General features: G+C 33.1%; 1 protein-coding gene across 1 annotated transcript in view; it reads left to right on the plus strand.

Annotated features, from left to right (window-relative positions):
* LOC140451278 (uncharacterized) overlaps nucleotides 1-27,611 on the plus strand; it is an 862,244-nt gene that overhangs the window by 332,754 nt on the left and 501,879 nt on the right. The window contains 1 exon segment of the mRNA XM_072545021.1: nucleotides 3,275-3,397. Within this exon segment, the coding sequence (XP_072401122.1) occupies nucleotides 3,275-3,397 (123 nt within the window).

Below are 27,611 nucleotides of genomic sequence, written 5' to 3' on the forward strand. Positions count from 1 at the left end.
GGAAGCTGCTCTTTTCAAAAGAACGAGATGAGAGGGAACTCGCAACAGAATTCTTAAACAAGCGAGTAGCACCTTGGTGGGGTTCGAACTGTCGCAGGCCGAAATAAGAGTAAATGAGAGGTAAATGATGATAAGGCAGGGGGTTGAAAGTCCTTGTTGGTTCATGTGGGTGTAGTTTCGTCGATGAATGTGTCGGAGAAAGAATGGGAATCGGGCGATAGCAGGGCATTAGGAGAAATGTTTGCCTTAAACGGCCCTTTCATCCTGATGTCTGGTGTGACAGAGGAGAGGTTTTTAGTTGGACGCCGACCGTCTCGGAGTGGTGACGGGACGAGGTGTCTAAATTCCTTGGGCATCTCGCCCTGGCACAGCTTCGGTAGGGTATTAGGAACCCAACACATCTGTCTGTATGCAGATTTTCCTTCTTCTCTTTAAAGATGTAAAAAAAGTATCGAATGGGCTAGCAACTTTTATGATTTTCCTAATTTTAAGTGCTTGTATTATTTTAGATTTAACGAATTCTGGTGTTGAAGCTACGTTGTCCCTATTATATTATATTCTCCAGTCTGTTATCTCTAAACGTCTTGTATATATTTTGTCCAATTGTCAGTTCCGTCAATGTTTAGAACTACCTAAATGTAGTTAAGGGTTTCTAAAAATATATGAAATCGACGTATTGAAAAAATAATGTATACTAGAGTTAAACAAGCTTGTGTATCATTTAAAATTTTAGTGAAAATGTTATGTAAATTTATACGTGAAATATCCTAACCCAAAACTTTGTTTTTACTTACCTTCAAACATTAATTTTACTTCCCTTGGTTCACCAAGTAATCTAAAAATAAAATCAATATTTTAGAAAAAATGGAATATTATATTTAATATATTAGTTTTTTGACAGTGAAATTTAAGGTCCACCCTCCTTTCATTTGGCAGTGTCATTTTCACTGTCTTATTAGACTTTAACATGTAAACATAAAAAATCTTCCCAGTTCCTCCGGAAAATTATGATCACCTGATCATCTTATTTTTTCATAAGCATGGAACATATATTGATTGCTCGTTGCCTTCTGGATTGTTATGCTGTTGACCAAATTATTGGTTTATCTTCCTCCTAATACCGCTCTTTAAAAAGGGAAACCAATCGGACCCGGAAAATTATAGAGGAATTAATTTATTAAACACAACACTAAAATTAACAACCAAAGTGAACAAATAAACTGAATGAAATTATAACACTAGCAGAAGAACAACAAGGTTTCAGGTCGGGAAGATCATGCACCGACGCTATATTTATAATTAGACAATAAAAGTAAAAGTGAAAGAAGAACTAACCGACCCTATTGAAGCTGGCAATGGGATAAGACAGGGAGATTCCCCGAGTCCTCTATTGTTTAACCTGATTATGGATGAAATAATAAAAAAAAGTAAGAACTAAAAAGATGCAAAATTTCTACTAAATGGTAGAAAAACAACTTAAAATAATCTGTTATGCAGACGACGCAATACTATTCTCTCAAAGTGAAGACGATTTACAACGTATGCTGAATCAATTTAATATAACGGCCAGAAAATTTAACATGTTAATTTCCCCAATAAAGACAAAATGCATGGTTACAACAGCAAATTTACTTAGATGTAATTTGGAACTGAAAAGTCAGATAATATAACAAGTGATGGAGTTTACAAATCTAGTCATCACATTATCTAGCTACGGAAACCTCGAAACTGAAGTGGAAGATCCAGTGAATAGAGCAAACAGAGCCGCAGGCTACCTGAATGAAATAATATGAAGAAATAAAAAGATCGAAAAAGAAATAAAAGGCGGAATTTACAAAACAGTCACCAGACCAAGAATGACATACGCGACAGAAACACGACCTGATACAAAGAGGACAAAAAGAATGTTAGAAACAGCAGAGATGAAAACACTTAGAAAAATTGATGACAAAACACTACGGGATAGAGCTAGAAGTACAGATATACGACGTAGATGCAAGGTGAAGAACATCAAAAACTGGGTAGGAAATAGAAAAGTAGAATGGAACGAGCATATAAGCCGAATGACAACAAATGGGGTAATAAATAGGGCAAGAGACGGTTCCGCAATAGGAAGACGATGAGTAGGAAGACCACAAAAACGATGGAACGACAACTTACTGGAGGCACATTGAAAAACAGACAGAGTCATGTCTACACAAAAAGAAGAAGAAAAGATCTGCCTTTAGGGCCAATTACCTAACCATAGAACATAACAGTGCTCTTACACTTAAGTACTACCTCATCCATCTTGCAGCAGATTGTTTGTATGGTCAATGACGTTCAGTCTGAAGATCTATACAGTTTACGTTTTATGCCTTATTGAGCTATAAGTGGAAGTTGACTGCATTGTAAGAAGCAGTTGTTTAAAATCAGATCCAGTGACTCTTGGTGCGACCTTCTCAAAACAAGAGGCAATCTTTCTTCAATGTCCATAAACCTCATAAAATTATGAAAGAAGAAAATTACATATGTATGACAAATTGTTTAATTTTAAATCAAAATTAAGACCGACATACCAAGGAGCTTAAATCAATAATTGATAAACTGAGATTACACAATTTAAGATTATTTTTATGGCAAAAAATATTATGGAGGTCTCGAATGACATAAACATAAAAAACCATAGATTTTTAGGATGGTTTTCGACGACGTACGGAGCATAAAAATTAGATGCAACTTGCGCAGAATGGAATTTCCTGGAGGCGTAAGCAGGGGGCTTGTGTCCAGCAGTAAATGCAAGAAGCTGAATGATGCTAATGCAATATTGTAAAAATTGTAATTTCTTTTTAAACTTTTTGGAGTACTCTTATGTCTGCCATTCAATCTAAAGGATTTTTATTACAAACAACATTCTTTTGTATATTATTAACTCATTTTAATGAGATTATAATATATAATACATATTATACATAAGTTCTATCTCAGTTTACAGTGTAATTCAAATTTTTGCATTACTTAAGTATTGACGTCAATTCTGTTAAAAAAATCTTTAAATTTAGAATTTTGGAACAGAAATTGTAATTTGAGGTTAAGTTCAAAGTGAATGATGAAACTGGTCCAATGCATCTAAAAATATTTAGCCAAGGAATCTACAAATTTCGTAATAGTACTTTTCAACATATCTATTAAATCTTGCAATATTACTTCTAATGATTACTTTTAGTGAATAATAAATGTTTTAGTTTTAATTTTTACGATCAATATCATTTCTGACGATTGTTTATTGTTTCAGTGCGGAGACTGGATTAGTTTGAAAATATTGGAAATTACGCCAGAGTTAACAACATTAGGGAATACTTTAGCAGAAGCTCTAGATCTACAGAAAGCTCACGATGAAGTTTTACGACAACTACAGGTAAACTTCAATAAGTAATTAACTAACCTTTTTTTCATTATTAGGTTTGTGCTATATGTATTGCTTAAAAACTGTCAAATCCATCATAATAACCGATCGAAGAATAATAGAAGAAGAAATAAATTCTAGGGAATTCGATTCCTCCGAATCCGATTTTACAGTTCGAGAATATTAAAGATTTATGTTTTATATATTATTCATTAACTACTTTTATTCACTTTTCTTCTTTAGGTGCCTTGTTTTCCAAGAACATTGGCGACCAGTCGCATGATCGTTACTTTGTCAGGATGTTCTTATATTATTATTCGTTGTATTTAAGTATCATAGTCGTTCGCTTACATACGAGAATCGTTGTAGGTATATGATGTAGGTATATATTTATAATTATGTGTATTAAGTATTCTTTGACACAATTCATCTCTATTTTAAGCCGTTTGAATGTAATCATATATAGATCAAGGCTCGATTTCTCCCTCAACTTCAGCAGCTCTTCGAGATGATCTGTATTTTTTTCCATAAATGGTCAAAATATTTCATAATGTTTCTCTAAACAGTTTTATTTATTCGTTCAGTGATGTTGAGTTCATCGACAATTAAGTATGTTTCTGGGTCCATCGTATTCTTAGTATTTACCTCCAAGTGAACATTTCGAAAACATCGATTCGTTTCCTATCTGCCTACTTCATCGTATGACTCTGAAGCAAAGGTAACAATAGGAAAATTAAAGAGGTTTTGAAAATCATTTTTTGTTTTTGGAAATACTGCGACCCTTCTATACTCTCTGGAGTTTGGCGACGGCACTTTTGCCCATAGCGATTTTTCTTCTTCTTTCTTCCTTACAATTATCGTTCCTGGCTATTTTTGTAACTAGACATATAGTTTTTTTACTATCAAAATTCCGCCAACACTTACCAGGGTAGGATATCCTTCTTTTGATCTCTTAATTACCTTGTTTAATTTTAGTCTTTGATGTGTTGATTTGTAGATGTACTGCATTATTCATTTCTCTCATATTTCTCTTCACACCCAGAATGGGTTAAAGAATGAATCCTTGTTGTACCCTTTATATATCCAGAAATATTCTACTCTCATTTTGACTTGTGCAGATGGGAACAAATTGCCAATACTTTGGATGAGATGTTGAGATATTTCCTCCCATCTCTGTCATTATATTCCTGTATTTCACTTTACTTGATCAAAGGCCTTATTGGATAAAAAATATCTACTTTTCTTTGTTAAATTCTCTTAAGTTTTCTACAGTTTGTCATATGATCTCCTTTGGCTCGTCCTGGCATAATTTCTGCTTGTTCTTGAGGTATTTTTTGGATAAATATAGGCATTGAGTCTCTCGTGAATTGCATGTAGTAATGTCTTGTTACACTGACTAGCTATGGAGACCTGGACAAAGAAGTAAGAATCAAGTAGAAAAAGAAAATAGACTGGCAGGATGCTTTAATAACACTATATGGCGAAACAGACACATTTACAATGAGATGAAATCAAGAATTTATAAATCTATATGGCGAAACAGACACATTTACAATGAGATGAAATCAAGAATTTATAAATCCATTGTAAGACCAATAATGACATACGCCTCAGAAACAAGACCCGACACAGCCAGAACGCAAAGGCTACTGGAAACGGCAGAGATGAGAGTACTGAGAAAAATTGCAGGAAATACGCTGAGAGATCGAAACAGAAGTGAAGACATTAGAAGAAAATGTAACGTACAGTGTATAAATGAATGGACATAAAATAGAAAAAAAGAATGGAATAACCACCTAAGCAGAATGGTGGAGACCCGTGTCGTCAAAATAGCAAAAGATAAGCCACCAATCGGCAAAAAAAGTATCGGACGACCGCGCAAAAGATGAAGTGACAACCTTCCATAGAGGTATTCATCTTCGGTTTTTGATTGGCAAAAGTCCTAATTTCCAGACCATATTATATAGCTACTGATCACCATTAAAATGAGAAAAACAGCATATTTGAGGCACATACTTCGAAGTTGCTGCAGTTGAATGTGAAGGTTAAAATCGAAGGAAAACGGGTTTTTTGCAAAAAGATGAATTTGCAATGCTTACTCACTAGTGGAGACGGCACTAGACGACGATTATAAAAGATGTGGGGAGGGGATGCCATATGTGTGTCGGCTACATTTCAGCTACAACCCTGCAAATTGTTCAGGTTGTAGTTTTCGTATAGCTGCTTTAACTTCAGTGCTTAAAACTTCGGGCTCTTGATACTCTGCTGTTGTAAATATCTGCGAGTGTTGTTTTGGGTGGCAGGTGGAAAGAGGTGGGTAGCATGTGTTAAAGATCTGTGTCTTCTCTATTAGTATCTGGCCCTGTTTGTGTGTCCGTGTTGGAAGTCTCCACATATCCCATGAATGTAATTGTTTTTATCATTCTGGCATATTTTTTGATGAGTTTACTTTGTCTGTTCTATTCTCGTCGTTGTCCGTTGTTTCTTAGACCTTTCTGCTTTAGTTTATTTAGTGTTTTTCTTTGTTGAATGATATCTTGAGGAATGAAGGATTCCTCTTTGATCCAAGGCTTTGCTATGTAAGAATTGTATTGCTGCATGTTCTATCTTGATTTTAATATCTTCTTATAATTGGTTGCATCCTCTTTTTTGAGTAATTTCAGTTGTCCTGAAACTTCACAAAATTTAACATTAATTTTTCTCTAAAAATAAGGTTCCCATTCTTAAACATGTATTAGTAAAATAAGTGAAATCAACAAATTTCCTAAAATAAGACATAAATGAATCATTACAAAAACCATTACATTATCTTAACTTTCGACATAAAAAACATTGCCGGAATTCGTATAAGTATCGCCCATATTGGAAGCGATACTGATCTTCTCCAAAAACCATTATATTATCTTAACTTTCGATATAAAAACGTTGCCGGAATTAGTGGCCCTCTGACTACCCTAGAGAACCTACTGTCTTACTCGCTGGAGTCAAAGATGCAATTAAATCGCTAAAGAGAAATAAATCCCCAGGCATTGATTCAATACCAGGTGAAATACTACAGTTACTAGTATGTAACTGTATACAAGCTTATACAACTTTATCATCATCATCAGTGGTGCTACAGCTCTAGTTGAGCCTTGACCTTCCCCAGTCTATTTCGCCAGTCGTTTCTGTTCATCGCCAACCGTTGCCAATTTGCCGCGCCGATTTTCCTTGCGTCCTCGTCCACACCGTCCCTCCATCTCAGTCGTGGTCTGCCTGTACTCCTATTTCCCACTGGGACCGATAATAGAGTTCGTCTGGGTGGGTAATTTTCATTTGCTCTTGACACATGTCCAGCCCATCTAAGCCTACCTACTATACAACTGTACACTGTTTACAAAATAAAGAATGTGTGTTTAGTTTAGTATTCAATCAGTCACAATTTGCAACGGTCCGTGATACATACAAAAATACCTTCCCTTCAACAATTAATTACGTTTTACGAAAATAAATGTTATTATCAGTTTTTTCTACGTTTTATTCATTATTATTTTTATTTTGTTCCCGTGGAAAATAAGTTAATCACACACGGAACAAGGCATTTGATTGTGTAAGCTGGATAAATCTGTGGTCCATTTTAATAGAAATGTGCACACCAATACACCTGGTGACACTTAATAAAAATCTGTACCAGTATAGTATAACTAACGATGGTAACTGTGAATCAGATGTTCGTATTTTTATGGCAAAAAATGCGAGTCGCCTAACTAAAGTTTGAAAAGACAGATCTATCTCTCAAAATATTAAGATGAGACTAGTGAATACTGTTGTATTCTCAATATTTCTATACGGGGCAGAGACTTGGACTCTTCGCGGGCGCGAGCGCCAAAAAATTGATGCCCTTGAGATGTGGTGCTGGAGAAGAATGCTGCATACCTTGGACAGCTCATAGGACAAACGTTTCCATTCTAAACCAACTCGAGATTAAAAAAAGGCTGTCCACAATATGTTTGAAACGTATTCTGCAATTTTTCTGTCCTGTGGTTCGCAGAGGTGACGATAGTTTGGAGAGATTAATTGTTTCTGGAAACTTTCCGGGGAGAAGATCACGAGGACGATCACCAACTAGATGGTCTGACCAAATTAAGAATTCAGCTGGACACTGATTGTGCGAAATTCTTAGAGCAGCTAAGAATTTGCTGCTTGGAAGAAATCACGATCCTCAGTAATGGGGAAACGAGAAGAGACAGAGAGAGAGAGAGAGAAGTTTGTGTAGAGAGCTTAGTTAAATGTTCTTAGTGGTGATACAGTGGTGGTTTCTTCTCTCTTAAGTTGCAGTTTTCGTAAATATTTCTTACACGCTTATTCAATTTTATTCTTCCACTCGAATGTCTTTAAGAAGTAAATTTTCTCGATCTAACGATCTGAATAATTCCTGAATTTCAGTAGAGGTTTTCATTTTTTTAATCTCCTACTCACACCCACGAAGATATTTTTTAGCACTATTTTCCCAAATATCCAATTTTTATTTGTTTTAGTTCATAATTCAGATTTGGCAATCATAAAGGGATGTGGATTCCGTCACTGTACGATGCTTTCTTAAATTTGTTGCAGTACAACAGCAGAAATAAGGAAAATTTTAGATGTAGTTGTTGTTCCAACAGTCTTCTTCTTCTACACTTTTTAGTATTCTTTCCCCTTATTTGTTACAGGTTTCCCCACATACTGTGCTGTACCTATTTAAAACGGTATTTGTAGCCCTTAATATTTGTGACAATCTTAATTTATATGTTATTCTTTCATTTCTGTTTTGTTTCCATGTTCTCTAAAATGGTGCATTATTTTGACTTCTTGCTCTTAGAAATAGACGGGACAGTATTCACCAAGTAAGAAATGATTTAGTTAGAGCTACAGGAAGCGTAGTCTCAAGAAGAACAGTTAATTAAAGATTACTTGTAATGGGACTGAGAGTTTACCGTCCGCTTTTGGTTTTACCTTTGACACCACAGCATAAGGCTCTACGCTTAGAATGGTGCAGAGATCGTCAAAACTGCAATGGCCAATGGAATTTTGTCTGTTTCAGTGATGGATCTAGGTTTTATTTGATGGGCGCATAAGGATAAGACGTTTTGAGGTTAAAGACGAAATATCGACTTGACTGTTGAACATCATACAGCAATAGAAACAAAGCATTATGGTAAGGGGTGGCTATATGTTTGAGAAGCAGATCACCTCTAGTTCTTATTAACTGGATTCTAAGAGCTCAGCGATATATTGGTCAAGTACTGCAACCGGTTTTACTTCCCTACCTACAAACCATTTCAAATGCATGGTATTCATACAAGAATCTGGTATAGAGATTTTGGAGTGGCCATCAAGATCAGCTAATTTGTCACCTATCGAATATATGTGGGATATAGTAGGTCGAAATCTAAATCGATTGCCACGTCCTCGAGCAAACTAAAAAGACCTGTGGCATGCTAAAGAAGAATTTGGATGAATATTCCGCAATAATATGACGTTGAAATTTTGTTTATAATGTTATCAAATAATAGTAATAATATAAAGAATATTGTAATGTATACTTCCATAAATAAATATTTAAAAAAATATTTGGTTTTCTAGCTGCTATATTTTTTGGCCATCAATATATAATTTTAAATTATATAAATAACTTAGACTCATAGACCTTCGAGTGGTTAAAGTATTTATTCAATAAAAAAAATTTTATTTCAAAATTTTTAGTAAAAGGTATAAATAAAATACCCAAACGGGCTATATCACAAATACAGAACGTTTTCGGAATGTAAATTCCATCATCAGTGTAACCTGAAAGTAATTAACCACTTTAATTAAAAAGAACGTAACATTTAAATTGTTGACTAAGGTTATGCAAAATATGGTTAATACTTACAAAGTGCACATGCTATGAGCCACTAAAATGTATGGGTAAAAACCCTTTAAATGCTATAAATTTACGAATATGTTACATTATATGTTATTTAAAATTAAGATGTTTAAGTTACCGTTGGAATTGGTAACATGGCAACGTGTGGCTCTACATCGGTTAATTGGTCCTGAGACAAAGTGTCTTCGAGGACCTGTTGATAACAACTAATAAAAATGACAATATTGACATGTTAGGACAGATGTCGGAACAGAGCAGTCAGTGCAACCTACGGTAGTTGTCTAAAATAACAGAAGCCAGCACTAACGGGAGGTTTATAATAGCACTTAAACGATAACTTTTTAACAAGGTTTATCGAGTGTTTATCATATGTAACGGTTGTTTTATACATAAGATTCGCAATTCAGTCATAAACCGAGGAAGCACAGAATATTTAGTTAAGAATTACACTGGGTGATAACACTATAACGGGCATTTTATTAACACAACCAACAAAGTAATAAAATATAATAAAATCTCGATTTTTGACACGTTACAGTGTAAGAAGAGCTGTCAAAATGCGAATCCATATAAATTTGATTTTCTTATTAGTAAACGAAGTATTTGATTTGCATCTCGTACAATCAGTAGATTCTTTAACATGTATGAGTCACTCTCCTCAATTTCTTGTACTATAGACAAGAGGTTAATATTTTTTAAATATGAAAACTTCACACATTTTCACACTCGTAATTTGTGTGTATACTTTCCTTTTAAAATAATCTTTGGATTTGTAAATGTTTAAGGTGTACACAATGGATATCTAAAAATAATACAATGGGATAGTTTGCTTAAGCAGAGAAAGTTATTCTAATGCCTTGGTGTTCTAAAAACATTAATTCTGCTCGTGTATGTAAACTAAATTTAATTTAGAAACGCTTAAACTGTTATGTGGTATACCAGTTGAAGTTGTGCACGGTATTTTTAGCTTAATGTGTAAACTGGATTAAGATGTTTGCTAAAATGATTAAAAACGATCGTAAAATAATTAGGTAAATAGTTATTTTGTACAATCCTAAGTGGAATAATCGTATGCAACAAGAAGTTAAATCAGGTCTTAAGAGATTTTTATATTCCAATAAATTTGCAATTTGAATAATCAATATTACATTAAATAAATACTTTAACCACTCGAACGTCTATGAGTCTAAGTTATTTATATATTTTAAAATTATATATTGATGGCCAAAAAATGTAGCACCTAGAAAAACAAATATTTGTTTAAATATTTATTTATGGAATATATGTGTATACATTATGTATAATATTCTTATTATTTGATAACATTATAGACGCTCGTCCTTGATTTTCTATACTCTCAGTTGCTCTATGGGGAATTAATCGAATTAAGTGGTCTATATCATATTGCGGAATATTCATCCAGATTCTTCTTATGGCATGCCACAGGACTTCTTAGTTTGCTCGAGGACGTGGCAATCGATTTAGGTTTCGACCTACTATATCCCACACATATTCGATAGGTGACAAACTAGCTGATCTTTATGGCCACTCCAAAATCTGTATGAATACCACGGGTTCAGGGGCAATATGAGCTCTTGCGTTATCCTGTTGAAAGATCGCATTTGAATGGTTTGTAGGTAGGGATTACTGTATGTCGTTCAACAGCCACATCTATATTTCTTCTCTAACCTCAAAAACGTCTTATTCTTATGTGCCCATCAAATAAAACCTAGATTCATCACTAAAGCAGGCAAAATTCCATTGGCCATTGCAGTTTTGCCGATCTCTGCACCATTCTAAGCGTAGAGCCTTATGCTGTGGTGTCAAAGGTAAAACCAAAAGCGGACGGTAAACTCTCAGTCCCATTCCAAGTAATCTTTGATTAACTGTTCTTCTTGAGACTACGCTTCCTGTAGCTCTAACTAAATCATTTCTTACTTGGTGAATACTGTCCCGTCTATTTCTGAGAGCAAGAAGTCAAAAAAATGCACCATTCTAGAGAACATGGAAACAAAACAGAAATGATAGAAGAACATATAACTTAAGATTGTCACAAATATTGAGGGCTACAAATACCTTTTTAAATAGGTACAGCACAGTATCTGGGGAAACTTGTAACAAATAAAGGAAAAGAATACTAAAAAGTGGAGCAGCGGATTGAAGAAGACCTGTTGGAACAACCCCTACATCTAAAATTTTCCTTATCTCTGCTGTTGCACTGCAACAAATTTAAGAAAGCATCGAACAGTGACGGAATCCACATCCCTTTATGATTGCCAAATCTAAATTATGAACTAAAACAAATTGGATATTTGGGAAAATAGTGCTGAAAAATATCTTCGTGGGTGTGAGAGTAGGAGATTGAAGAAGACGAATAAATTAAAAAAATGAAAACCTTTACTGAAATCCAGGAATTATTCAGATCGTTAGATCGAGAAAATTTACTCCTTAAAGACATTCGAATGGAAGAATAAAATGGAATAAGCGTGTAAGAAATATTTACGAAAACTGCAACTTAAGAGAGAAGAAACCACCACTGTATCACCACTAAGAACATTTAACTAAGCTTTCTACACAAACTTTTCTCTCTTTCTCTCTCTTCTCATTTCCCCATTACTGAGGATCGTGATGTCTTCCATGATTCCTAACAATTTTTCTACATTGGTCTATATCTTCAGCTACTCTAAGAATTTCGTACAATCAGTTTCCAGCTGACCACGTAATTATCGATGCTAGACATGGAAGTATGTGCTCGATGTAAGAAGCCTCAGGGAAGTAGATGGAGATACAGACCATCACCTAGTAAGAGCAAAAATCAGGTTGAGAATATCTTCAGAGAAACCTAAGTCCAAAGAAGCATTGGAACAGTGGAACATCGAGAAAATGCAAAATGAGGAAATCCGAGAAAATTACAAACAAGAAATTAAACAGCATCTAAATACAGTAGATCAGAGCAATGATGTCGAAAGGCCTTAGCAACAAATTGAGAAATCAACTACGGAGTCAGCAGAACTAATAATAGGAAAAAGCAGGAAGAGAACAAGGAAATGGTTTAATAGAGAATGCCAAGAAAAACTACATGACAGACAGATAAAGCGAAACATTATGCTCTAACAAGGAACAGCAGAAAGTAAAGAAAACTATGCAACCTCACGCCGAGAAACAAGAAAATTAATTAGAGAGAAAAAAAGAAAGTACGAACAACAGAAATATGAAGAAATGGAAAGGAATAGGCAACAGTCAAATAGTCGAGCATTTTACAAATCAGTGTCAAACGAACAGAAAGGCTTCAGACCTAGATGCGTGTCTGTACTCAGAAAAAATGATAAATTAATAATTAATGAAAAAGAACTGCTCCAAACATGGCAAGAATATTTCAAGACTTTACTAATCAAACATCAAGAGGAAGAACATGGAGAAAATATATATTTTGGGGTGGACCTACCGGTAGAGGACCCCAAAATAGATGAAACATTGCAAGCAATTAACAAATTGAAGAAAAAGCTTCAGGCTCTGACAATATGCTGGCTGAATTCCTTAAGTACGGAGAAGAAACTCTACATAGACAAATACACAAACTAATTACGCTTATATGGAACGAAGAGAAAATACCAACAAAATGGCACTAAAGTATAATAGTCCTCATCCATAAAAAGTGAGACAAAACCAAGTGCTCTAATTATAGAGGCATCTCCCTACTTAATACGGCATATAAAATCTTATCGAACATCCTATTAAGTAGGCTGACACCCTTTGTAGCAAATTTCATGGGGGAATACCAAGCCGGTTTTAGAAAACATAGATCGACCATAGAACAGATCTTTACTCTAAGACAGCTGTTCGAAAAAGGATGGGAATTCAATAGAACTATCCATAATCGCTTCATAGATTTCCGGCAAGCGTACGACAGCATTAAAAGGGATTAGATGTGGAATGTAATGGCAGAACTTTCAGTTCCAAAAAAACTTGTCCAGCTTGTTAAGTTATGTGGGAATAGCTGTAGATCCAGAGTACGGATAGGTAACAAACTCTCAGAATCTTTCGAAATAAGCAATGGCCTGATACAAGGAGATGCGCTGTCACCTCTGCTCTTTAATATCATCCTGAAGAGAGTAGTAAGAGCAGCACACCTTAAAACAGAATTACTGACAGTAAATGGACCAAAATTGCAGCTAGCATACGCAGATGACATTGACATTGTGGGAAACACTGTCACCTATGTGAAGGAGACTTTTAATAAATTGGAGGTAGAGGCAAAGAAAACTGGTTTAAGGGTAAACGAAATGAAAACCAAATACATGTGCATCAACAGACAAAAGGGTCGAGATAGAATAGGGCAAAATGTGACAATAGACCCATATAACTTTGAAAAAGTGGAGAGTTTTAAATATCTCGGAGCAACAATCACTGCAGATAACGATATCGCGGAAAAGATTAAAGAATTCAGGCAGCAAACAGATGTATGTAAAGCCTCCACAATATTATTAAATCTAAAAGCTTAACACGAACATCAAAGATTAGAATATATAAAACGGTGATTAGACCGGTGCTCCTGTATGGGTGTGAGGCGTGGACCCTGACCAAAGAAACTGAAAGAAAACTTAGATGTTTTGAGAGGAAAATCCTCAGAAGAATATTTGGGCCTTATCACGACATTAATAGCAACCAATACCGAATGAGAACAAATGCTGAGGTCATGCAGATATATAGAGCGAGCGATATAGTCCAAGAGATTAAATACCAACGTCTAACATGGGCTGGACCATGTCCATAGACTCCCTACTAACCGCCTTGCCAAATTAATATGGGAGGAATCCCCCACAGGAAGAAGGCCCTTAGGACGTCCACGAATGCGATGGAAAGACAAGATATAGTCAGATCTAAGAACAATGGGGCTGCCCACTGACCCATATTTGAGAGATGTAATCAGCTTTGTCTTTGCGGCACTGATTTCTGATTTCTTTCGATAACGCTCTGTATTAATCGTTTGTTCCGTATCTAGTTTTATGTACTTTTCTGCTTTAAATCACACCATCATCATCATCATCATGCAACCTCTTCTGTCCACTGCTGGACATAGGTCTCTCCCATTTTCCGCCACTCTTAACGGTAATTCACGTGTACTGTGATTCACTTTTTTGAATCACAGTACACGTATTATCGGATATCCACGGCTTATGGCCCGTGGAAAATGCTACCTCGTAGTCTTTTGCAGCCTCGAATATCTTGTTCTAAAGAAAGAGCTTCTTCTAGGTTTTGTTGAAAGTTATATTTTTGGTGGATTTAGAGACATGACTTTTCTTAGGAGTCTTCTTTTGGGGACTTTAAAACGAAGTCGAACGTTCAATACCAGGAGTTAATGATCGCTTCCACAGTCTGCGCCAGGATATGTTTTATATCACAAAACTTACTTATATAAAATTATTGAGATACAAAAATGTGAAAACAACAATGCTTAATGTAGATAACTAGTATAGAGGATTATAAAACCTGAGTTTTAAATAACAGGAACAACAGATTAAAGTTTTAGTCTGGTCAAACAGCTGTTCTTGAAATTGTAGTATAAACTAATTTTAATTTATTTTATAATTAATGTTAAATACACAATTAGATAGTGTGTACAAAACCTACAACATTTGATTAAGCTACATCTACTAATTATTATCTCGTCAATACCTTTACAAACTATATCTACGACAAGCGCAAGTGTGTTAAACGACTACGTGCTTGTCTATTCAGAAGCAAGTCTTTGAACACAATGCATCGCATATCAATGAGGTTATTTGAATGCGAGCTAACGTAATGAAACGATCTCGATCATTATAAGAATCTGAATTCTAAAGTACATCTTATTAAAATAAGTAGACTGTGGACGTTGAAAGATTTTTGTTTGGTTGTTTCTCGATGTAGCGTGTGTAGAGATTGATTGAGAGTGATAATGTTTTTGTACTTCGATGACAAGTAAAATCGATGTTATCTAGATGACTAAAAAGTAACAATAATGTAAATACCAAGACAATTCTGTACCTCAGAGCTCATCTGTATTAACTCACAAAATTGAAATTTTAAAAGAGAGCAGTTTAAAAGAAAGTTATACACAGTAAATTATAAATAGATTTTTTTTTCTTCAAATATGTGATAAACACTATTCGATGGGTATAAATGATATTATATTACTGTATTTGTAATTTTTTGGCGAGCAGATACACTTTCGTCCAGAATATCGTAATGAGTTCGGTTTTACCTTAAATTTTTACCTGAAGAAATAACACTTTCGTCCAAGTCACATATTTTTGCATATACACTTTCGTCCAGGAGTCGAGCTCAGCGGGGATCAATCCCATAATTAAAAAAAAAGTTGTCTTACTGCGTTATAAAATTTATTATCTCAGATTAGTGAATTTCATTTACAACTTACAATATAAATAGCAAATAATATTAAACTTACTTAAAAACTAAAATAATGGGATGTATATTTAACATATTCCAGCCTAGTAATAGTTTTTTCATTAAAATTTTCTTTTTTACTTATCAAAAATTTCTCACGAGCTACAGTTTTGTTATTAGGTATGTTACATTTATGAATACTTTGAATTCTAATGTAGATCTCATTTTGATACTGATTGATAGCCTCTAAAAACACGAATATATTCGGATGGTATGTATTAAAGGATTTATGTAAATGTGAATGGAAAGATTCACATGCATTGGTTGTTCTCGTAGTTTCTGATGATTTTGCAGCCCATAGTATCGGTGGAACTGTTGAGTTTTCATCAACATATGTCACAACTAAATAATCAACAAAAGCATTTAGTTCCACACTCTCGGGCATAATTTCGATCAGATCAAAAACTAAACAATCACCGACGTCTTGGTGATCTAGAAAAAGAAGACCAAAGCAATAACCAATACATTTTTCCACTTCAGTTCTGTTTTTGTAATCATTTGTTAAACCAAGTTCGTGAATTTTACGCCACCAAGCCTGCGAAAAATGCAATCTACATCCGATTATTTTAGATTGACCCCAAACTGATTTTAACAGCCTTATGAATTGATTTTTCAAGTTGACAGACATGAATAAATAATAGTTAATACGGAACATGCAACAAAATTTAGTTAAGAACACTTCTTTGTTTTCAATTAAATGAAATAAACAAGTCATATCTATAAAACAAAATGAATAAATAAAACTAACGCAGAACGAAACTCAAAGGATCATATATGTTGTTCACTTAAAATAATTTTGGATAAATTTTATAAATCTTCAATCTTTGTCGAAGTGGGATTAATTTTGATAAAAATTACTTGGTTGGGCAAACTTTGCAGATGTCTGTATTTCTTTTGTCGATATTGCCTTTAACTTACCGCGAATCACAGGCAGGGGCTCAGGAAACTAAACACGTCTAGTATTTCTTTTAAGATCAACAGATTGTAATGTTTCCAAAATAAAATTAGTTTTGAAAAAAAAGTAATCCCAAATTATCGCTGCGTACTTGGAAGTGGACAATATCTGTCATACGAAAGGCTGTATTCTACTGAGTTTTTTTCTTATAATAAAAGGTTAACAGTTGTTGTAGAGTTTTAAAACCTTTGAAGTCATTTTGTTCCATATTAATTACATTGAATGGATTAGAACGACAGCAAAGTCGTGCTAGCTGCTGATAGTCCCAGGGAGTCTACTCTTCTTTAAGTGCCTGTCCTATCGGAGATTGGATATCATTAGGGCGATTCTAATTTTATTTACTGCTGTTTTGAATAACTCGTTAGTGGTACAGCCAAACCATGCGATACATAAATAAATAAATATAAGATAAATAATTTTACAAAACAGTTGTCTTTTTACTGTCTATTTAAAGGACACCGAGCAGTTTATATAACACAATCATCTATGCTAGAGATAGCCAGCGAAGGCACAAATGCCGAATCAGCTCTTTAACACGAGATTCCAGAAACATACCGAAAACAAAGTTCTATAACTTTGCTGACAAAGTGGTTAATTCGGCTTCTAGAATTACTTGTACGCCAGGGTCGCAATTAGAGCCTAGAAGACTCAATACTAAAATTAGATAACAAAATCCTGGAAATGGTGGAACACTTTAGATATCTGGTCTGACTACAGGGTTGAAAGTGACGAGGAAATTTCGACCAGAATAGAAATTTCACGCACAAACTTTATTAACTGGCGTTCTGTATTGTGCAATAGAAATCTGTCATTGACCACACGTCCAAGATTATTGAACGTCTGGTTAGCTTTGTTCTATACGCTCAGAATCCCATGGACAGCGCACATATCTAACGAACGTGTGCCAGATAGAAAATAAGAAAGGTCCAATACTTCGGCCATATAATGAGATGACTACATATTGCTTATTCCGGTTATATTTCAGGGCAAAATCGAATGAAAACGCTGGCTCGGAAGAAACCAACTGTCCCAGCTGCGTAACATTAGACAATGGATAGGTCAAACGGTCGAGGAATTGTTTCATCTAGCTGCCAATTGAGAAACATTTCATTAGCTTGGTAATACTACGATAGTAAACACTTAAAAACAAACACACACAAAGAAGAAGAAGAAGAAAACTCATAACAATATATTGCATGTGTATTCCCCTGGATCAAACTATATAAGTTGTAATTTACTTTTTCCAAATGTTCTTTTTGTTTGTGTCTTGTGTCCAGGTATATTTGTGTATATCTTTATGTTTAAAAAACCATTTGATATTTGGTCACTGGTTTTTACACATTTTATTCAATCTCCTACCGTTTATTCTTCGTAATTTCCCCGTTTCGTACCTTGTTATTCACTCTCCTTCCTACTCTGCTATTAAAATCTCCCATAATTACCGATGCTCCTGTATTTTTAATTCTCGTAATTCAGTTATTAACTTCTTCAAAGGATTCATCTTTTTTGATGTATGGTTCATCGGCTGTTTAGCAGCGGTCTGGATGTCCTACACGTCGAAAGAATATTGATAGGACCTGTCGAAAGAGGCAACTAATGGAATGTAATGAGAAAAAAAATGTACAAAACAAAATGTTTCCAATTTTATTATTTATAAATAAAATTGGTCATACCTCGTCAAACAATTGGTGTAATTATAATCATAGACATACAATACAAGATAGGCTAACTGCTGCGATACAGTCGCGTTCACCCAGTGCGACAGAGAAAACTGACGCAAAGCAGTCCCTGCATCTCTTTTTAATGGACCGGGTTTATCGACCACGTGACCGTCTTATTGGTCATTTAGGTCACGTGGTCGATAAACCTGACAAATTAGAAAGAGATGCAGGGATTATTTTGTCTCAGTTCTTCCTGTCGCACTAAGAGAATGGGCTGGTATTGTAACGATCAGTCTATCTTGGATTATGTCTATGGATATATTAACCTTATATTGAGAGAATTCTCAAGAGCTGTTATATCGAATCCCTAAAAGTCACCTTTTATATTATGTTGATTCTACCTATCTACCGTATATTCTACAGAAGTAACTTTTTGTTCATGATAATGAATCAATCACAAAATATAAACCTATAAAATGGATAATACTATAATAAAATATTATACATATTGCACAATAACCGTCTTAGAAATACTATTACGTAATTATTCCTATTATATTAAGACTGAAATTGGCACTAACTTTTACTTTACATCAGAAAATGTATAAATTGCGGTTTGTTTAATAAAATAAAGTTGTCAATAGATATATTTCACAGAATATTAATAACTGACATTAAAAATGACATTCGCAATGACATTGGTAATGTTTAGCATTGAGTTTCGTCCAAACATTAAATAGCAAAGGTGTACTATCTTGCAGAAGCATTATATTCTAGAAGCATCAATATTTAAACAATATCTTTTGTCATTAAATATTTATGAAAAAGTTATAGTCCATCGTATAAGGTACATTTTTTTTTATTTATAACACTTTTGAATAATTTACTTATTTTTAAGTATTGATTTTTACTATATTGTGTTAGAATAATGAATATATATAAGAAAAATATAAAAACTTGCATGGTTGTATTTAGACCAAAAAGAAGATTTTGATTATTGTAACCCTACAGAATACTCAAAAAATATCTTTCCGTTTATCACATCTAACATGAAATTATAGCAAAAAAGATAATTAAAATACTAGGTTATTATTATTTTTTATTGCGTTTAATAACTTAGTTACATAGCAAGAGTAGTACCTACAATTAAACACCAACGTACAAATATCTTAAATCCGAATAAAATAAAGAAAAAAAACTATACAATAACAAGATTTACAATACAGATTAAAATACCTACAGTTGACTCCATGGTTTTTAACCCATGCGTCATTAATAGCCTAGCGAGATAAAAGCACATACAAGTACAAGTACATTCAACCAACTAACACCTCTAAACAATTAATAGAATTCGCAGAAAACTTTTCGTTGTAGTAAAAGGCACAGTAAGCTGCACTGGAGATCTCCATAATCTTTTTAATTACTTACTTTGTTTAGAATATTTTTGCCTGTATTATTAGTTAGGCTATGGCTCCACGAACGACAGATTGTCGCTAGCAGTAGCAGTAAAATTACGGCGGCAGTAAAGCAGTAAAATCATGGCTCCACGAGCGACAGTTTACAGCGCGCATTACGCCGCATTTTGGTCTTGTAGTGGCTCCATGAGCGTTAATATGACGCAGCTACAATCAGTGGTATCTTGTCCGTTTATATAATGTTCGTGTATATAGCAGATAAAATAAATAAATAAATAAGTAAAATAAATTCACACCGATAATACAATAATATAGTATGGATAATCTATCATTTCAACAAAAAGTTGCTTTAATATTGGCATTGTGCCGTCGACGTAGGGTTAAAAAACAACGGAAATGGCGGATTCACCCTGTTCTAGTGCCTAGCCAGACAGAGGGAAAATTTTTTCTTTTACACAACAAATTAAAAGAATATCCTGATAAGTTTTTTAAATATTACAGGATGTCAGTATCTTCTTTCAATTTTTTATTATGTGAAATAGAAGATGTCATACGAAAACAGGATACATCAATGCGTGATAAGCCCAGAAGAAAAATTAGCAATTAACTACCTTAAAGTAAGATTTCAAATTACATATTTTATAATCCTATACATGTATCTATCTAAAAATAAAAAAAAAACAAAATATTTAACTATTTAACTTTCATTAGAATAAAAAGGGCCGCCACCACTTCTTACCTCTGCGTATTCTGTAATTAGCTACTGAATTATCAAGTATATCGACGGCTCCCATATGTCGATTATATTCATTTATCATATTGGATTGATGTAATGAATCTTCCTTTTCCAATATCTAACTTGCTTTTTTATGTTACAATAATTTAAAAAATTCTAATGCGACATAAAATCTGCTTTGTTGCATTCTTTTATTTATGAATCACGCCAAGCTATCGAAAACGAAACATTAGTACTGAAGGATAATAAAATTTTACTATAAACAATAATTATTAAAATTTTATTTATTTGACATGATTAGACAACCACTTATATAGAAATGAATCACCAGTTCGATGAAGAAAATCCAAAAAATAGATTTTCGGGAAATCAATAAAAACTGTTTATTCTCTCTATTCAATTTTTTCTTGTTTAATAATGGCATCTATTATAAAGTACAGTTTGATATGGTTAATTGGGATTGAAAAAAAACCATCCATTGATTTTTGTTATCTAGAATACCGATAAAGAAAATATTGGATTTAGTATAGGAAATAGGTCCGGATCTATTCGAACGCGACACGACCTTGACGACGAGTCTTGGTCTCGAAACGAAGCGGCAATCTACAACACGTGGAGCCACTCTGTATCACTGTTGTTGTTTTCATTTATCAAGCTACATTTTACTACTACTGCTAGCGACAATCTGTCGCTCGTGGAGCCATAGCCTTAGAGTTAATTTGTATAAAATGAGGAGCAAAAATTCAAATGGAATTTTAAATATTATTGTTTATTTGGCTAATAATGAATGTATAAATATAATGGTTAATCTGCTGTACAATTATTTTGTAAATTAGATTATAATAGTATAATTACTGATTATTTAAATTTATAAATTATCTTTATCGTCACTAAATTCACTACCTCTATCAATATTTCACTAATTTCATTTTCCCGGATCCACCACTCTTCTGTTCATTTTTCACATTTATTTACAGTTTTGGTCCATTTTTCTGGAGTTGCAGTTTTAAGAACTTCTTGCCAAATTTTCCTAACTGCATCGTCACTGTATCCACTGCATCCAACGTGATTATCATAATACGTTTTACATATACCTCAGATGTGTTCGATGGGATTAAACTGGCAGTGATACGGTGGTAACCGTAGTACTTGATGTCCATAACTTGATACAATTTGGTCAAGTATATAAACTGTTGGTTTTTCATTACGTTTCGAAATAGGTAACAGTTTCTCCTCAAGCCATTTAACAAACATATCTGAATTGATGTTTTCATGGTAATCATCAAATTAAAAAATCAAATCTGCGTTTTCTATAAAGCCTTCTTTCCCTCCTGCATGAAGAATTATGTATCTATTACCTTAGCTATTTTATGTGTTGTATTGATTTTATGCTGTCGTCTTGCCAAATTCTTTAAGTTCCAACCTTTGCAAATATCTATGTCTCATCTAAGTATACGAATGTTGCATTTTCAGATTTAAGTTTAGTATATTCTCTCAAAGATTTAATTCTTTTGTGAACCACACTACCCCTTTCGTATAAAAATAACCTATTATTTTCTTTTTTGAATTTAAATCCTAAATCTGTCAACACTTTTCAAAGGCTAGTCCTCTTAATTTCAGAAACTTGTCTTTCTCTTATTTTGGCCAGTAAATTATCTAAACTGACATGTTGATTGTTTTCACGCATTCGATACAAAATATTGCAAATTTCAAATTTTTCTCCATCAGGTAAGTCAATGCTCCTAGAATGTTTACGAGTTGTTTTCTTGTCTTCGTGATACTCAGTCACAGTAAGATCTTCTTGAGAATGTCTGTCAGTCTTCATTACAGTTTTTAGCTTACTTTCACTTACCCCGAGTGCGTCACAAACGCGTTGTTTTATACATAATAATGATTTTAAAGGTCCACCATTGTTTCTTTCTATGGTAAAGTATTTATGCACATTTGCAATTAATTCATCAATATCCAACTTACGTCTAGGCATGATAGTCACTCGAAACTACAGATTTGAATTACAATATACTGAGTTTTGATCAATATTACAGAAACTTTCTAACTGTTGTGCTTAAGAGGTAAAATATAATATAACCGCTTACAAAGATCCTAAACGCATTAGGCAAATTAGACTAATGATCATTAGGAATGCCGATTGTAATTTAATTATGTTTGTTTTAGTTTTAACAATACTGCTGTGTATTATTTTCAAAAATGTTTTAAATGTGTGACTCATTAAAGCTATTGTTCTGTGATCTGAGCAAGATATTGCACTTGACTTTTTGGGTATTGCCACAAAGGTCGATTGCAGCCATTGTCTGGGGATTGTAGAAGTCTAACATATTAGATTAAAGAGTTCAACTATTACATCAATAACATCTTCATCAATGAGTTTTTAATTTTTTAATTTATTTCGATGGTCACATCATACAGTCCGGTAGCTTTGTCCTCTTTTGTGTTTTTGATGGCATAGATGACTTATTCACGTAATATTAATGGTCCGGTATCCTCTGTGGTTTCTAATAATAGTTCTTCTCTTTCATCATTAAATAGCTTTTGGATGTAATTGGTCCAGTGATACAATCTTTCCTTTATATCAGTAATAATTTCTTTATCATTTTTAAGAATATTCGTTCTTGTGTTTTTTCTAGAACCTGTCATTTCTTTGATTTTTTTGTGTAAATTAAAGCTATCATACTTTTTATCCAGATCTTCTATTTACTTGCATCTGTCGGAGAGCCAACTCTCTTTTGCCTGTCGAAGGTTCTTTCTTATGTTTTTCTAAATTTCTTTATATTTATTCAAGTCTTTTGCTTATGTTTTCTTCGTTCTTCCATAAGTTCAAGAATTTCTACTGTCATCCAAGGTTTTGTTTTTTCCCCAAGTGGTTTGAGGGTTTCTTTTAAAAGTGACACTAGAGCATGTTGAATTTTTCCCCATTTTTGGTCAATAGTTACAGTTTCTGCATTATCTTCTTTGACTTTCCTCCAGTTTTCGTTTATTTTAAATTTCGTTTCTGCGTATGTGTTGTCTTGTTTGAGCCGCCTTGTAGCCATGATTTTCTTTGAGCTAGCGTGCTTTACGTTCTTTAGTTTTACTCTTATCGACAAAACAACCGGATTGTGATTGAAGAATAATGTATATCACTAAACTGTAAATATTAGTGTATACCTACTTAATTATATATTTTTTAAATTTTTTATTTATTTATTAATCACTAATGATATTAAAAAAATTATTAAGCTACTTCAAATGTAGCTTTAATTCTGAACCAAAATTTGAAAGCAAAATTTCTCTAATCTTAAAGGATGAAAGCAATTCATTACTGATTTCTATTTAATCTGTGGCTTCGCCCTATTTATTTTTAATTTAATAATTGACCAAAAGACTTTCCGTTAACATATCTAAAACGGATTTGATATTTATGGAAAAAACCTCATTTGATGGGAAATAGTAGCGGTTTTTTACTTATCCGATATACAACGTATTGACCAGGACGACATTTTTTTTAAAGATCTAAGATAAATACATACTATATATATATATATATATATATATATATATATATATATATATATATATATATATATATATATATATATATATATATATTATAAAGAAGTAAACGTTAAATAGTGGGTTTTGCAGCAATAAAAAATGAAACGTGTACTCTTTTAAATTTTTATTCCAAGCTTTCGGACATTGGTTATGTCCTTCATCAGGGAGCTACAAATGTGATGAATAAATTGTTGGCGTTGGTATAATTAATTAAAAAATTTTCACTACTTACAAACTTTTAATTAATTATACCAACGCCAACAATTTATTCATCACATTTGTAGCTCCCTGATGAAGGACATAACCAATGTCCGAAAGCTTGGAATAAAAATTGAAAAGAGTACACGTTTCATTTTTTATTGCTGCAAACCCACTATTTAACGTTTCCTTCCTTACGTTGTCAGCAAATACTTCTGGTTCAGTATATATATATATATATATATATATATATATATATATATATATATATATATATATATATATATATAACGTGATTATTTCGACCAAAAAACAATTTATAAGTATGTTGGAAATATCGGGTATGTGGTCTATATTAAATAAAAATCTTTGTTTTTTCTAAAGCTTAATATTTCGCCATTCATTTAATAGCTTCATCGGGAGTAACTGTAAAAAACAAACATTTCAAAACACTGACGTACACTTAGATTTACAATACTTACAGAAATTAAAAGATTATACACAAATAAAATTGAATATTAAAATAACATTATAGCTTATGTATATGTACATCCAATAAAATGCATGTTAAAATTTAAAATATCTTTGAGCACGTTCGTTAACAATAAATAAGATGGAACAAGTAAAAGTTATTTCAAAATGCAAAAAATAACAATGTAAGAAAACATTGGAGGAATATTATTTCTTTAATTAATCATTAAGGCTAGTTAGTATGATTAATCATTAAGGTGAATGTAGTTTTAAATTTTGTTCAATATATTGCAATATATGTTGCTTAATTGCCCCGTGTCTAATTTATAATTTAAATTTTGTTTATTTTTGTTAATGTGGTATATCTCCAAAAATAACCTACTTTTGTAATTTTCAGTCTGTGCCAAAATACGAGCATTGTTGTAGTCTAACAGATAACCGGTGTTTTTGTAGTGCTCGACTACTGCACAAGTATTTTTTTCCTAAGCGGCAATCACTTTTATGCTGTGTGATTCGTTATTTTAGCCACTGCGATGTCTGGCCAATGTAGCTTTTTTCACATCCTAGACACGGTATTTCATATACCACATTACTCCTATATAAGGTTGGTACTGGGTCTTTAATTTTAGAAAAAAGTTGTTTGCTATTTATCTGCTATTTATATGAAAAAAGATGTATTGGAAACATCTTTAAATATGGATATGACAGACTGAGTTAGACCATTAATAAAGGGGAGTTTTTTTATATTTGATTGACTCATTGTTAGAGTCAAGGAGATGACCATCATAGAAATTACTGCTGTAAATGAGTTTTTTTTTAAATATGTTTAGGATAGCCGTTGTTTCGAAAAATTTTGTATAATATGTCCAGATTTTTTTGTAACAAATTATCATCAACAATGGACATTACCCTGTTTTTACATTCCACTAAATATGGTAACGGACATTATAGAATCAAATTGGAACCTGATAAAAGACTACACGACATTATCTAAAAATTTACAGTTACTCCCGATGAAGCTATTAAATAAATGGCGAAATATTGAGCTTTAGAAAAAACAAAGATTTTTATTTAATATAGGCCACATACCCGATATTTCCAACATACATACATATATATATATATATATATATATATATATATATATATATATATATATATATATATATATATATATATATATATATATATATAAAACTACGCAAAACATACAACAGGTTTGTTTCTGGAAACTAAGGATTTATCATTATGAATGAGGAAGAAGGTATTTATATTGACTATATACTTCTTAGCTCATTTTGTTGCAACAGGACTTTACATAATAAACCATTTTAATGGCTTCATAAAATCGTTTTACACAATACTTGGAATTTTGCCTTATTACAACACACATTATATATAATGACCTAAAAGATGCAGATATTGGTACTCGCTCATACGTTGGGGTCAAATTCCACTGACTATTAGAAATAGTAAATATTTTCTTATTAATTATTTTGGCATAGTATAATATAAAATTTATTCTCTTTATATTTTTGGGATATTTTAACATAATTTTTGCAGTTGCAAAATAATTAACGCTTTAAAAGCTATTGATGAACTTATTGATTCACTCGCGATTTCTTTACCGTTTTAAAAGGCAATGTAAATGTTTGTTTACTTTATTATAGATACAGTGCACAAATAGAAAAAATATTGTAGTTTATCTAGTCAAAGCTCATTGTCAATTCAAGTACATTCTATATTGTTGCATTCGTTAATCAGTAAATATTATATTAAGGTATTCCCTCATACCATTTGCACTAGTCATTATCCCGTATAAGCATGCTCTTTATTTGATAACCAACTTTGATACTAACTTTTATGCCCAAATTCAGTGATCTAGATAAGTCTACAGTTTCTTCTTGCCACTGTTCAACTTTTTCTATCACTCCTTATTTGGCGTCTAACCAATCTTTGATTAAAACTTAAAACAGCCACCTTGATCTCACGAGCTTCGATTTTCTTTGTCGATCTAGCCTTAAATGGTGATTCCAACTCAGCACCTCGACATTCCCGAAAAATAGTTAAGATCATTTTAAAGCTTCTTCCAGCCGCTTAATACCTTAATACATCTTAATTTGTTTGAAAGAGAGGACCAACCTACCTTTATTTTTTTGTCTCATCACGATCCAGCTGCATGCCAGATATCTCAATGTTCCGGTAGACTATCCCCCCTATTCAGCCATTCCAGTCGACTCGGTATCACTACCTTCCATTGGACTTTAAATAAATGTCTAGTGATCTAAAATGTCCAAATTACTTAAATCTGTGCTTGGTTCTACTTATAGTGCCCTTTAATTTTAAAATGCAAATGGAATACATCCAACAGCATCCCTCGATATACTGACAGGGTTGTTAGCATAGTGCCAAGTGTCCTCCTTAGAACTAAACTACTTAATTTTTTGTGTTTGTAGCTGCTCCTTGCTTTACTTTAGGCTGCCACATTAGATATGTATATGCTACCCTGGCTACTAACACCGCTTTGTAAAGAATGTTGCATTACACAGCCTAATGGCTACAAGAAACTTTCCTTTCATCTGTTCTAAGTGATCCTACCAGTTCAAATTGCTTACAAACATCACTCCTTAATTTTTTGACAGCGGTTTTATGTTATATTCCTAGCCTCCTTCCCATAAATTTAGTATATGCCCTATGCGATATTTTGTTGTAAAGATAACAAGTTCAGATTGGTCGAGATTCGCCTTACTCACTTGATACTTACACACCGCAAAACTGGATATACTACTTACTTATTCCTGGACAAAAATAAAAAATAGAATGGGAATATCCAAGTCATTGTATTTTCTTCGCCAAAAATAGGATGGTAAATGTTTTACCAATTTGTACATAAAAAATTGAATG

Source organism: Diabrotica undecimpunctata, chromosome 9 (genome assembly GCF_040954645.1).
Source record: "Diabrotica undecimpunctata isolate CICGRU chromosome 9, icDiaUnde3, whole genome shotgun sequence".
Lineage (NCBI taxonomy): Eukaryota > Metazoa > Arthropoda > Insecta > Coleoptera > Chrysomelidae > Diabrotica > Diabrotica undecimpunctata.